The 14,217-nt window shown below is 43.6% G+C and overlaps 1 protein-coding gene across 3 annotated transcripts in view; it reads left to right on the top strand.

Moving 5' to 3' along the window:
• SMYD4 (SET and MYND domain containing 4) overlaps nucleotides 1–14,217 on the top strand; it is a 64,427-nt gene that overhangs the window by 32,568 nt on the left and 17,642 nt on the right. For 2 of the 3 annotated variants that reach the window (XM_053212349.1, XM_015081377.3), the window contains exons 6-10: nucleotides 6,925–7,107; nucleotides 8,019–8,182; nucleotides 10,126–10,258; nucleotides 11,095–11,211; nucleotides 11,402–11,525. In XM_053212349.1, the coding sequence (XP_053068324.1) occupies nucleotides 6,925–7,107; nucleotides 8,019–8,182; nucleotides 10,126–10,258; nucleotides 11,095–11,211; nucleotides 11,402–11,525 (721 nt within the window). Of the gene's footprint in view, nucleotides 1–6,924; nucleotides 7,108–8,018; nucleotides 8,183–10,125; nucleotides 10,259–11,094; nucleotides 11,212–11,401; nucleotides 11,526–12,621; nucleotides 13,313–14,217 lie in introns of those variants that run through there. The other variant, XM_015081376.3, reaches the window with a different exon arrangement.

Raw genomic sequence — 14,217 nt, forward strand, 5'->3', positions numbered from 1 at the left:
CTCTTAAGAAGAATACATACATACATACATACATACATACATACATACTGAAAGGGCTTGGTACTGATATGATAGCCCCCCTAAAAAAGTATTAAATTCTTTCTCTGAATCATTAAGTTTAAATAGTGAAGCATTAAACCATAAAATATCTCAAAAAAGATAAGTGAACACTTATATGGTCTTGGGGTGAGAGAAGCTTTTTAAAGCATTGGCATCCAATTTTGATAATTAAAAGATAGCTAGATTTAACCTAAATACCAAATATCAAAAACACCAGAATCAATAAAGAAGATAGAGAATGGAGGTGAAAGAGGTCCTTGAAGGGATGAAAATATGGGACTGGAGGCAACAGACCTGAGTTTCCATTCTGCTAAATCTAACCACTAACTTTCCATATGAACTTAGATTATTTAACCTCTCTGTGTCTCACTCAGTATTATTATATTTTTAATTCCAGTGTAGTTAACACACAGTTCTGTATTCATCTCAGGTGTACAACAGTGTGATTCAACAATTGTACACGTTACTCAATGCTCATGAAGAGAGGTGCACTCTTAACCTAATCCCCATCACCTATTTCCCCCATCCCCCCACCCACCTCCCTTCAGGTAACTATCAGTTCTGTATAGTTAAGAGTTGGTTTCTTGGTTTGTCTCCTTTTTTTCCTTTGTCCATTTGTTTTGTTTCTTTTTCTTTTTTTTTAATCTCTTTTTAAAGGTTATTTATTTATTTTGAGAGAGAGAGAGAGAAAGAGAGAGAGAGTATAAATAAGGGAGGGCCAGAGAGAGGGGGGGAGAGAGAGAGAGAGAGAGAGAGAGAAAGAGAATCCCAAGCAGGCTCCGCACTGAGGCACGGAGCCTGACGCAGGGCTCAGACCCACAAATCTGAGCCAAAACCAAGAGTTGGATGCTTAACCAACTGAGCTGCCCAGGCTCCTCACATTTGTTCTGTTTCTTAAATTCCACAGGCGAGTGAAATCATACATTTTTCTTTCTCTGACTGGCATACTTTGCTTAGCATTATACTTTCTAGCTCCATCTATGTTGTTGGATATAGCAAGACATCATTCTTTTTTATGGCTGAATAGTATTCCATTGTGTGTGTGTGTGTGTGTGTGTGTGTGTGTGTGTGTGTACACATACACACCACTTCTTTATCCATTCATCTATCCATAGACACTTGGACTGCTTCCATAGTTTGGCTATTATAAATAATGTTGCAATAAACATAGGGGTGCATATATCCCTTCGAATTAGTGTTTTCTGTTTTTAAAAACCTTTTTTAAACTTTTTTTTAAAAGTTTATTAATTTGAGGGGCTCCTGGGTGGCTCAGTTGGTTGAGCATCCGACTTCAGCTCAGGTCATGATCTCACAGTTCATGGGTTCAAGCCCCTCATCGGGCTCTGTGCTGACAGCTAAGAGCCTGGAGCCTGTTTCGGATTCTGTGTCTCCCTCGTTTTCTACCCCTCTCCAACTCATGCTCTGTCTCTGTCTCTAAAAAATGAATAAACCTTAAAAAAATTTTTTTAAAGTTTATTAATTTGAGAGAGAGAAAGAGAGAGAGAGAAAGAGAATGGGGGAGGGACAGAAACAGGGAGAGAGAGAGAATCCCAAGCTGACTCCTCTTGTCAGCACAGAGCCTGATGTGGGGCTCAATCCCACGAACTGTGAGATTGTGACCTGAGCTGAGATCAAGAGTCGGGGACACATAACCAACCGAGCCATCCAGACGCCCCGACTTAGTGCTTTCATATTCCTTGGGTAGTACAATTACTGGATCATAGGGTAGTTCTATTTTTAACTTTTTGAGGAACCTCCCAACTGTCTTGCACAGTGGTTGCACCAGTTTGCATTCCCCCCAACAGTGCACGAGGATTCCTTTTTCTCTACAACCTCACCAACACTTGTTGATCCTTGAGTTTTTCATTTTAGCCATTGTGGCAGGTGTAAGGTTTTGATTTGCATTTCCCTCAATGACGAGTGATGTTGAGCATCTTTTCATGTGTCGGTTAGCCTTCCATATGTCTTCTTTAGAGAAATCTCTATTCTTCTCCCCATTTTTTACTTGGATTTTTTGTTTGGGGTGTTGAGTTATATCAGTTCTTTATATATTTTGGATACTAACCCTTATCAGATCTGTGATTTGCAGATATCTGCTCCCATTCAGTGGGTTGCCTTTTAGTTTTGTTGGTTGTTTTCTTTTGTTGTGCAAAAGCTTTTTATTTTGCTTTTGTTCCCCTTACCTCAGGAGACATATCTAGAAAGATATGTCAGAGAAATTTCACCCAGTATTCTTGTTTTTTTAAAATGTTTATTTACTTTTGAAAGAGAGAGCACAAGCAGGGGAGGGACAGAGAGACAGCCAGCCAGACAGACAGAATCTGAAGCAGGCTCCAGGCTCCAAGCTGTCAGCGTAGAGCCCGACACAGGGCTCGAACTCAGGAACCGCGAGATCATGACCTCAGCTGAGGTCAGACGCTTAACCAACTGAGCCACCCAGGCGCCCCTCACTCAGTATTCTTATATGGATAATGAGAGGGCTGGGTGAACCTCTAGGCCTCTGGGGAAGACTGTTTGCAAAGACGACCCCAACAATTTTGCCCATCCCTATGTTTGCCCCTTTACCACTTGACATTAGTTTTTCTCCAATCAAGAGGTAGAGTCTGTTTCCTGTGCCCTTGAATCTGGGCCAGCCCTGTAACTTACTTTGACCCATGGGATGCAGTAGAAGTGACATTATGTGACTTTTGAGTCTAAGCTTTAAGGTGCCTTGTAGCTTCCGTGTCATTTTCTTGGAATAATTGTGTAGCCACATAAACAAGCCTAGGCTAGCCTTCTTGCGGGTAAAAGACTGTGCCAGACGAATGCAATCATGTGAGTAATCCGGGGCAAGACCAGCAGAAAAAAGTGTTCAGGTAAACTCTGGGCAAAGTTGCTGGCACACAGCACTATAAGCAAATGAAATAGTTGTTATTTTAACAGCAAACCACCCCCAGGAAGGAAAAAAAAAAAAACATAAACAAAACTAAAATGTGCATGACAAAATGAGAGAGTGTATCTAACAACTGTGCAAATCTTAAAATCAAATCTTTAGGAATCAGTCTTTAAAAATATGCATAGTGGTGGGACGCCTGGGTGACTCAGTTAAGCTTCTGACTCTTGATTTCTGCTCAGGTCATGATTTCACGGTTCGTGAGCTTGAGTCCTGAGCCAGGCTCTGCACTGACAGGAGCCTGCTTGAAATTCTCTCTCTCTCTGCCCCTCCCCTGCTTGTGCATGCTCTCTCTTTCTCTCTCAGAAATAAACATTTTCTAATAAATATACATTAAAAAATAAATAATAAAATAATAAAAATAAATTCATGTCTCTATTGTAATTAAAACTGGATACCATTTTTTCCCTGTCAGATTGGCAAAGTTGCTTTGTTGGGTTTGGGGGATTTGTTTGTTTGTTTGTTTTAACTGTGATAAGGATTTTAGGTTAGAGTATAAAGAAATGGCCATGATATGTTAAGTGAAAAGAAGTAGCCGATAAATCGCTATGTGTACCACGTGGCCAATGACACGAAAAATTTCATGCATGAGGCTAGAAAGAGGACTACAAGAAAATGCCTCTGCCTGGTAGGCTTATAGATGATTTATTTTCTCTACAATTTTCACTTTGTAATTTCTTTCTGGCTACCATGTGTTCCTTTTGTAATGTTGATTAGTTTTCTAAATAACAAAAATAATTCAAACAATGGGAACTTTATTTGTATGAGCATTTGTCTCTCTGATTTTGAGAGACAGAACTCAAGAGGGGCAGAGAGAGAGAGAGAGAGAGAGAGAGAGAGAGGAGGAATCCCAAGCAGGCTCCGTGCTGTAGGTGCAGAGCCCGAGACCTGAGCCAAAATCAAGGGTCGGACACTTAAGGGACTGAGCCACCCAGGCGCCCCGTATGAACATTTTTAAGACACTTGATACATATTGGGAATTTGCCCTCCAGGAAAGTTCTACCAGTTACCAGCCTACCAGTGATGTTCACTTTCATTTTTGAATCCAACTGATTTTGTTTTAGTCTGCTCATATTTCTAATCTTGTTATATCCCTTTTTATTATTTCTTTGGGGTTCTGACACCTCTCAGTTTAGTGTTCTCGTTGAATTTCATTAGCAGCTCTTTCATTAGTAGCACAGAAGGATTAAAGTGTTAACTAGGATAGACTTTGACCAAAACCTATGAAAAGTATGTTATTATCTTTGTATGAATCCTATTTAATCAAAGTTCATCAGAAACCTCTCTTTGGTACTTATCTTAAGGCACAGAACTGGCCACAGATGATATTCTAGACCCTGATATGTGTGCTTCTATCTCAGTGGGCATGGCAGATTCCAGAGGTATCTGGATTCATCACAAGGCTTAACGAGGTTCCATGCAGGTTCAGATTAATTCACTGCCCTTTGCTTTCACTCTTCAACAACCAAGGAATCTACCTCCAGTTTGGATCCTTGATTATCTGTGTGCTATACACACAAATTTCTTTTGTTATAAAATACCTACTGGAATAGGTATAGTCTGGAAGTCTGGAACAAATCTCTTTTTCTGTACTTGAACCCCATTGTAAATGCACTAGGGATATTACTAAGGTACACTTTTGGTAAAATAAAGAATCACTCCCTCTTTTGTTTTCGTTTTCGTTTTATGCACAAATGTCACATATTAAATTTGGTTGATAAGGTACATATATATTCTCACTTTCCATTATCTCTCCTAGCAGATGACTAATGTAAAATATTGGGTAATTTTTTTAAATCAATACTTCATTTTTAGAAATAATTAGAGGGAGACTCAACTCCGACATAAATATTCACCCCACTCAGTTCCTGGACCTACTTATGTTAGAGGATAATCTATAAATAATTCACAAAGCTGCCATTACTCACCGTATTGTGATAATTTTTTCTGGGAAAATTTTAACAACTGTGCTAATATAGCCTGCCAGTTATCAGTAGTTGGGAATGCAAGTCAACTTTTAATTATGCAGAGGCTGATTATTCAGACAACAAACTGTTCGTGCCCTGTACTGCTCCTTCTCGCTGCCTACCCTTTAGCATTTTTACTGCTCATTAGCACATATACCAGAAGGTAGGCATTGGCCAGGGGGAAAAGGAAGGGAAACTAAAATCTGCTAAATACTGAAGACAAGCTCTGATGAAAGATTTCAATACAATTTGTAGAACTGGTGACTAAAATTGAGTCATTTAGATTCCCTGCGAATTTTATTTACTTGTTCTTTTCTTGCCCTCCATAGCAACAGATAATAGGATTGTCTGCAGAGAGACAACATTATTCCTATATTTAACGTTTTCCTTTCTAAGACATTTTCACATGATGGATCATGATATTTTCTTTATTCATCACATTTGCACCTAGACCGCTTCATTTCTTCAGCAACTGGTGTGTTGGGATTCCTGGCATAGGCCATGATACCTCAATTAGCCGATGGTTTTTCAGGTTTCCAGAAAACTGAAGGTTTCCCTTGAAGTACCGGCAGCTTTCATATTTCGGCTGGTTTCGTTGAGAATACGATTTCCTCACGCTTACACCAAGGCCACTAAACACAATTTAAGCCTTTCTGGATGCCCAGGGTCATCTGCCTTTGCACACATATTCCCGAGCCGTGCATGGCTATTACAAAACCCATGTCGGTATGCCGTCAGTCTAGGAACCTCTGGTTAAGGGAAGTGTTACACCGGTAGTAAAACTTGAATGGTACTAGTGTTTTTGTTTGCCCTCGGGCTGTTATTCTTATATAAGTTTTCTACCTCCCTCTCCTGTCTGTCACCTGTCTCCTTTGCCATTGTCATAAAACCTACCTCTTATTAGTTCTCTGTTTCTGGGCTGCTGTGGGCTGAGAAACTGAATAACTAAGGCAGCTATAACTGTGGCTAAAATAAGAGCAAATAGGACCACATGAGAGCATAAAGAACTCATCTATGAGTATCAGTCGCGAGCTTTGGTGCAGAAATAGCCTCCCGCTTAGAGGCCTTTTCCTTCCTTCCTAATTTTCAATCACATAGTTAAATTGCTGGCTAATTGTGCTTCAAAGAAGAGATCGTGTGGGACATGTGACTGTCTTGAATTAGAGCTTTTCCAGAGAGGTTTTTTCAGTGACTGATTTCCCATAAAGTTGGGACAGAGGGCAGAATGAATAGGTAAGCATAAGGAACATGATTTTTTTAAATATATTATCACCTGTCTAGTTTGGGATAGTGATCAGGTGACTTGTTCTATTAACTAACCAGAGACCGGTTAAACAAAAGCGGCATCGACTATAAAAGTCTTTGGGAAATCATCTCAGGTTTCTGTGTCCTGGTGAACATTATGAAACTGTCTACCTAGAAGGCTCCCGGCTGATAATTCCTTTTTTATTCTTTTTTTTTTTAATAAGTTCTAATCTTTGGGGGCGCCTGGGTGGCTCAGTCAATTGAGCGTCTGACTTCGGCTCAGGTCATGATCTCGCGGTTTGTGAGTTTGAGCCCCGCATCGCGCTCTGTGCTGACAGCTGGGAGCCTGGAGCCTGCTTCAGATTCTGTGTCTCCCCCTCTCTCTGCCCCTCCCCTGCTCATGCTCTGTCTCTCCCTCTCTCTCTGTCAAAAATAAACATTAAAAAAAAAATAAGTTCTAATCTTTGGATTTTTCTGGTATCGAGACGCAATGGTTGGGTTCCGGGATTCAGTGGACTTTTCATGCGTTCGTTTGCTTTGCTTCCTGAGGACGAGAGTTTGCTGTGAGTCATGTTTCATCTGATATGTATCAGATCCGGCTATGGAGCTGTGACTCAGACGGGGCTTCAGGCCCAGTTGCCCAGCTCATCTTCTGAGGAATCGACAGTGAGGCCAAGACTACTGTCCTGACACATTTTTCCTTTCCTCTTGCTCTTTCAGGATCTAAAGAGAACAGCGTGACCAAGAGCAGGCAGGTCCGCCTTGCCACGGGCATCTTCCCTGTCATCAGCCTCCTGAACCATTCCTGCAGCCCCAACACCAGCGTGTCCTTCATTAGCACCGTCGCCACCGTTCGGGCATCACAGCAGATTGGAAAAGGGCAAGAGATTCTCCACTGCTATGGTGAGCCCTCCCTGCCTCGCCGCTGTCCACGTTTCTCTGGCAGGAAAGGACAGGGTGAATCAGAATGGGCAAACCAATGGACAGGTGAAGGCAGTGCATACTTGGGCCAGAAAAAGAAAAGGCCTCCTGGCCTCCTTCCTTGGCCCTGTTGTGTCTAAGCTATCACGTATCTCACTGCTTAATCCCATAAACTTCCTCTGCCAAAAATGGGCTCAGAATAACTTTTTGGGTTTTTTTCCTTCCTATCCTTCCAACTTGGAAGCTTCTTTCTTTCTTTCTTTTTTTAATTAAATATTTTTTAACATTTATTTATTTTTGAGAGACAGAATGCATGCAAGCGGGGGAGGGACAGAGAGAGGAGACAGAATCTGAAGCAGGCTCCAGGCTCTGTCTGATAGTTCCACACAGAGCCCGACTCGGGGCTCGAACCCACGAACTGTGAGATCATGACCTGAGCTGAAGTCAGACACTCAACTGATTGAGCCACCCAGGCACCCCAGAAGCTCATTTCTATATCTAGTTCCACAAATGTTTGAGTAAAAGGCACCTGTCACATGATGAATAATTGACCGGATCCTCTGCTAAACTGAAGGGTTTTTTTTTTTTTTTTTTGCATTTTTATTTTATTTTAAAGTTTGTTCATTTATTTTGAGAGAACGAGAGAGTGCAAGCAGGAAAGGGGCAGAGAGAGGGACAGACAGAATCCCAAGCAGGCTCCGTGCTGCACTGTCAGTGCAGAGCCCAGTGCGGTGCTTGAACTCACAAACCCATGAGATCATGACCTGAGCTGAGATGAAGAGTCAGATGCTTAACTGACTGAGCCACTCAGACGCCCCTAAACTGAAGTTTTTTGAGTTTAGTGCTTGACTCCCTCTTGCCTTCACTATTGGCCACATGTGGTCTCTCTGCAGGGCCTCACCAGAGCAGGATGCGTGCTGCTGAAAGGCAACAGAAGCTGAGATCACAGTATTTCTTTGACTGCAGTTGCGCAGCTTGTCAGAACGAGAAGCACTCAGCTGCCACAGGGCCCCGGTGGGAGGCGTTCTGCTGCAGGAGCTGCGGGGCGCTCATGCAGGTAAATCTCTCTTCTTGCTTCTCTACTTTGGCTGGAGGTCAGTCATCCAGCCCAGAGGCCATAAATCTTCAGGAGAAGCCTGGAGGCTTCTCAGGGGAGGCTGAGAGCAAGTCTCTTCCCTTTCAGCTCATCTTCCCCGCACACTGGTTACCCCTCCACAGGAACCACAGGAAACATTGGATTTAGTAATCTGTATCTTGCAAATAACAGAAAATCCCACCTAAACTGGTGTGAGGGAGAGGGAAGGGGGGGAAAAAAAGACTGGGCATGTATTTGCTCAATAAATCACTAAAAGGTCCCAGGAGGGGTGTACTTCAGATAACAACTGGATCCAGGGACTCAGATAATGTCACCAAGACCGATTCCTCTCTCTCCCTCCCTCCTTCCCTCAGCTCCACTTTCTCAGCGAGGCGATCCTCGGACAGGCTTCCCTCTGGTGGTGGTGGCGAGATAGCTACCGGCAGTTCCAACCTCACATCCTCCTGGTCCGGGAGGATAAAGACACGCGCTCCTCTCACAGCGGTATAGGCCAAAATTGTGCTTCATTTCATTGGCCCGATCCCTGTGGCTGGTGGAAAATCAGTCACATAGTTTTCCTCCAGCCATTTGGCCCAGAGGAATGGGTCAGATTGGAGCCACATGACCACCCCCTCAGCCACGGGGTCCTGAGTGGGGGAGGGTAGGAGAGGATCCTCAGGAGAAATCACGTTGCTATTGCCAAATGAGGGTGTAGATACTGGCATTTATTTTTTTTAATTAAAAAAAATTTATTTAATGTTTATTTTTGAGAGAGAGAGAGAGAGACAGAGACAGAGCACGAGCAGAGGAGGGGCAGAGAGAGAGAGGGAGACAGAATCTAAAGCAGACTCCAAGCCCTGAGCTGTCAGCACAGAGCCCAGCGCGGGGCTCGAACCCATGAACCGCGAGATCATGACCTGAGCTGAAGTCGGACGCTTAACCGACTAAGCCACCCAGGAGCCCCGATACTGGCATTTAAAAACGAGCAAATGTTCACATCGGAGATTTTCTCCTCTGCCAGAGGACACAGTATTCTTAGGGGAACCATAAGTGTAATGTAGAGCTGGTTGTGTTGGAAAGCTGAAGTTACAAACCCAAGGTCAAATGTGGGGAGGCCTCGCCTGGCACCTCTTCCTTTGGTTTTCTTATGGCTTTTGCTTTTTTAAAATTGAAGTATAGTTGACACACAATGTCACATTAATTTCAGATGCACAACAAAGTGATTCAACAACCCTGTACTCTTTTTATTTTATTTTTTAATTTGAGAGAGAAAGAGCCGGGGAGAGGGGCAGAGGGAGAGAAAGAGAGAATCCCAAGCAGACTCCACACTCAGCACAGAGCCCAGTGCAGGGCTTGATTCATCCCATGACCCTGGGTTGTGGGAACATGACCTAAGCCACAATCAAGAGTCAGACACTCAACTGACTGAACCACTCAGACACCCCCTTTAAAAAAAAAATAGGCTTCACGCCCAGCACTAAGCCCCACATGGGGCTTGAACTCACAACCCTGAGATCAAGACCTCAGCTGAGATCAAGAGTCCGATGCTTAAACAGCTGAGCCACCCAGATGCCCCCAACAACTCTGTACTCATATGGCCTTTTCATAACCACTAGGAATGTGTCTGTCATCCAAAGCTCTGACCCTAAAGAGAGATAAGAAAGGAGTCTAGAGATGGGAAGAAACTGTGAATTGTAATACCAGTTTAATTTTGGTTGCAAAAATTAAATCTTAGGGTGGGATCATCTACTGCTTTCAGTAGAGTTGCTGCTGTCAAACCGAAGTGAGTCAGGCTTTGGTCATGGTGTATTATTGCCGACATCTCTTTGGGGTCAGAAGCTGTGGAGTGACCCTATAATGTAAGGCACATGCAATGTTGCTAACCGACTGTGGTACAGGAATAAAGACAAAACTGACTTCCACAGGGAGACGATGTACTGATCTGTGGCAGCACGTCCTGTACGGAGTCAGTCAGCAGAGATCACCTCATCTCTCGGTTACAGGACCTTCAGCAGCAGGTTGGGATGGCCCGGAAGCTTCTCAGAAATGATGAACCAGGTGAGACTGGCTCCCTGCTTTGGTACTCCAGCCCCTTCCTTTTTATTCATTCTGAGATCACCTTGGACTCAAGGAGACTCAGTGATGATGGAAGAATTACATTTAATTATCCCCATGCCAGCCACAAGATGGCTATGCAGGCCAATGAGACCAAACCCTAACCAGCTGAATTTGTGTGGTGTCCTTGAAAAAGGGCCAGAGGATTTAAGCTGTTGTTCTCTTGTGCATCAGAGAGCTAAGTTAAAATACCCCCATGATAACTAAAGGGTTATCTCTGACACCCATGATCTTTGTGCATATCCAGAAGTTCAGTGGATTTATTTTTAATTCCAGGGCCTAATGACTTAATTTTCTAAAGAGATTCTCTGCTCTCATCAGAGCCTCATCTCTTGTAGAGAGTAGTGGAGCGTGTGTCCAATGGATGGAAGTATCCTGCTTTCTTCAGAGAGACGGTTGTAGAATTCCACATCACCCTTGCAAACTCTGCCTTCGAACTTGATGTCATAGGAATTTATTTACTGAACTTTGTGAAAGCTGACCTTTAACCTAGATTTCAGTGTCAAGAGAAATCATGGTCATAAGTGGAATCTAGGCCACTGAAGTTGGAAACCCAGAGTAAATGTGGAGAGGCCTCACCTAGCACCTTTTTCTATAGAAAGAGAAAACATAAGAGAACAACAGCTTTACTGGAACAACCATTGTGGGTTGGTCACAACCGAAGGAGACAAAGTAGGGTTTCCACATTCAACCCAGCCAATATAGAACTTAAGAGCTGGGTTCACATTTCCAGGACTGGGTTTGTGTGGTAATGAGGCCACTTTCCTTTGCATTGATAGAGCGAGCCATTCAGCTATTGTTGGGGTGCCAGCGTGATGCCCAGAGCTTCCTGTCAGGAGAACACAGTCTGGTGGGAGAAATGGAGGATGACTTGGCCCAGGCCTATGCCGCCTTAGGTATGACTTGTGTCTTCATTTTCTGTTCTGAGGAACAAGTTTGCCTTGTGTGTTTGGTCATGACCCTAGCCTACCTCTTAGCCTTCAGCTAAAGCTGTTCTCCCTCCTACTGAGCTTTCCACACCCTGAAAACATTCATCCACAGTTGACTGTGATTCTCTCCTGGAACCAGATTTTTGTGTCTCTGCAGGGGACTGGCAAAAGTCAGCTACCCATCTACAGAAGAGTCTCCAAGTGGTTGAGGTTCGCCATGGGCCGTCCAGTGTTGAAATGGGCCATGAGCTCTTCAAACTGGCCCAACTCTTCTTCAACGGGTAAGTCTTTCTCTTTTTTCCTGACACTTTCCAGGCCACTCCCTGTCTTTCATTAGGTTCTTCTGTCCTTTACCTTTTTTCTGTGGTGCCGTTAAGCATGTTGAAACTTCTTCGTTTCCCCTTAGGAGAGATCCTTTCCTTCTGTTTTATGGAAAAATGGAAGCTTTAGAATCTCCTCCTGAGAGATATGGGGAAGGCTCTTAGCTCTGAAAGGAGATTCCTAGGGAGAAGTTGCCAAGCAGTCCCCCCACCTGCATGTGGCCCCTCTTCTTAGTCCTTGGGTTCCTCACACCTCTCTCACTGCCCTCACTCTCGCAACTTCAAGTCCAGGAGCTCTTCCTCCTCCCTATCCTGTTCCTCTTAAAGCAGCTCTTCTCAACCAGGAGTAATTTTGCCCCCAGGAGATGTCTGGCAATGTCTGGAGACAGTTGGTTGTCACAATTCAGGGTAGAGACCAGAGATGCTGTTACCACAGCTAAGAATTGTCCAGCCCAAAATGCCAATAGTGTCAAGGTTGAGAAACCCTGCTTTGGAGGTTTCACGGAAGGAGCAGTAGGGCTGATGTCATCTACCTTTGCGGCTGAGATCACTGGGAGGCCCTATTTCTGGATGGAATACTTACTTCCAGCCTTGCTAAAGCTGCCATCAGTGCACCCTGGCTGAGGCAGTGTTTGAAGCTTGATCCTAAGATTACGAATGGTTTGTGGATCTGATACCCAAGACACAGAGGTCACCCATTTGGTCAGAGAGAGAGAGAGAGAGAACAGGGCTACAGAGGCAGGTCAGGGATGGACTTGGTTACCTGGAGACGAAGGCTCCTGAGTAAACCGTGGCATAAACACCAGATTAACACTTTGAGATTTTCCCATTTCTCAGGACCTTGGAACCTTCATGCTTTTTCTGATAACTTTGTTTTCAATCTCTGCCTTGCCGTGTGTTCGTGAAAGTCTCTCACCAACCCTTCCAGACTGTAAGATCCTTGAGGACAAATTGACCTTCTATAACTTTGTATTTTTCACAGGGTGCGAGTAGACCCTTGATTAAAGTTTGCTTGGTTGAATGGGTGGATTTACTCCTTTTACCTCCCGTGGTTCAGGTTTGCAATACCAGAGGCGCTGAATACAATACAAAAGGCAGAAAAGGTTCTGATGGTGCACTATGGCCCTTGGAATGATGAGATCCAGGAGCTACAAAAGATGAAATCTTGCTTATTGGACTTACCACCCATCCCTGCAGGGCCTTCTGTGCAGGGTCCAAATGTTTTCTTCCAATAGTTAACTACCCTCCCATAAAAACTCCCAGTTCCCAGAAAAGACTTAAAACTAGTGTCTGGAGAGTCTAAGCACTTTAAAAGGATTTTAGCTCATCTGCAGGCATCTGGAAGTTAGCCTGGGGTTTTGGCTAGACTCCACCTCACTAAATGATGATAGTCTGTTTCCCTGGAACATTCCTATGGTTTCTAGTAGTAATGAAATGTTATGTACCACTCCAGTGGGAACTTAAGCTCTTGGTAGTTGGTAGTTGTATTGTAATTGAAAAATAATTATAAAGCAAGAAATCACCGAGGCTCCTTACCTCTATCTAGAGTCACCATTTCCTGTATGATATCTAGCTTTCTCGAATCCTTTGTTAAAACTGGTACAGTGTAAATTGTAAATAGAGAAATAAATATGGGGCCACTTTACTGTTGATCAGTTTCTTCCTGTCCTTATTATCTGCCTCTCATTCTATGCTCGTGGCAGACTCACTGACCAAACACTAATAAAATCGAGCTTATAGTAATGACATGCGCGCCTCCGTTCTCAGTTGTGTTTATTAGCAAGCCTGAAAAGAGACTCCTTTCTACCAGACCTCCCCAAGCTGGTAAATACAGACTGCATATGTACTGAGACATTGGGGGCGGGTGGGGCTTCAAATGATGCTGAGGGTACAGGCGTTGCTGCTTGTGGTTTCAAACTTGAGGGACAAAAGGTAGGGATGACGGCTCTTTTCTACCTGGATAGGTAGCAATATTCTAGATTCCATCCTGTTCAGGAGGCTAGGAGACTCTGTTCTGAGCCCTGGTTGCTATATAGCACCATCGGTGACCAAGTGGTTTCGATGAGTTAGTGGAAAAGAATGTCAGGTCCACAGTGCTTTGAGAGCTTGCCCACCCTGGCCATGACCAGGAAGTGTCCATTGCTTGCCTCAGCATTATAATCTGGAAATGATTAGCCCTGAAGATGTCTGGCAGTAGCTTTTCAGGAAGCTGAGTGTTTAAATTTTTTTTTTAATTTTTTTAATGTTTATTTATTTTTGAGAGAGAGAGAGACAGAACGTGAGTGGGCAAGAGGCAGAGAGAGAGGGAGACACAGAATCTGAAGCAGGCTCCAGCCTCTGAGCTGTCAGCACAGAGCCCGACGCAGGGCTTGAACTCATGAACCATGAGATCGTGACCTAAGCTTCAGCTTAGGTTCAGCTTAAGTTGGACACTTAACTAATTGAGCCACCCAGGCACCCCAGGAAGCTGAGTGTTTAGAACACAGTTTGTATTCAAACATTTGAATGAAGGTCAGGCAGAATCTCATTTATCCAAATTCTCTCTACTAATTCACTGTGGCAAGACAGTGGCCAGTTAGGTTTTTGTTGTTGTTTGTTTGTTTGTTTCATAGAGATAAATTTTTCTTCTTGAAAATTTAGTCCTGAGGACAGT

The sequence above is a fragment of the Acinonyx jubatus genome, chromosome E1 (assembly GCF_027475565.1).
Source record: "Acinonyx jubatus isolate Ajub_Pintada_27869175 chromosome E1, VMU_Ajub_asm_v1.0, whole genome shotgun sequence".
Taxonomy (NCBI): Eukaryota; Metazoa; Chordata; class Mammalia; order Carnivora; family Felidae; genus Acinonyx; species Acinonyx jubatus.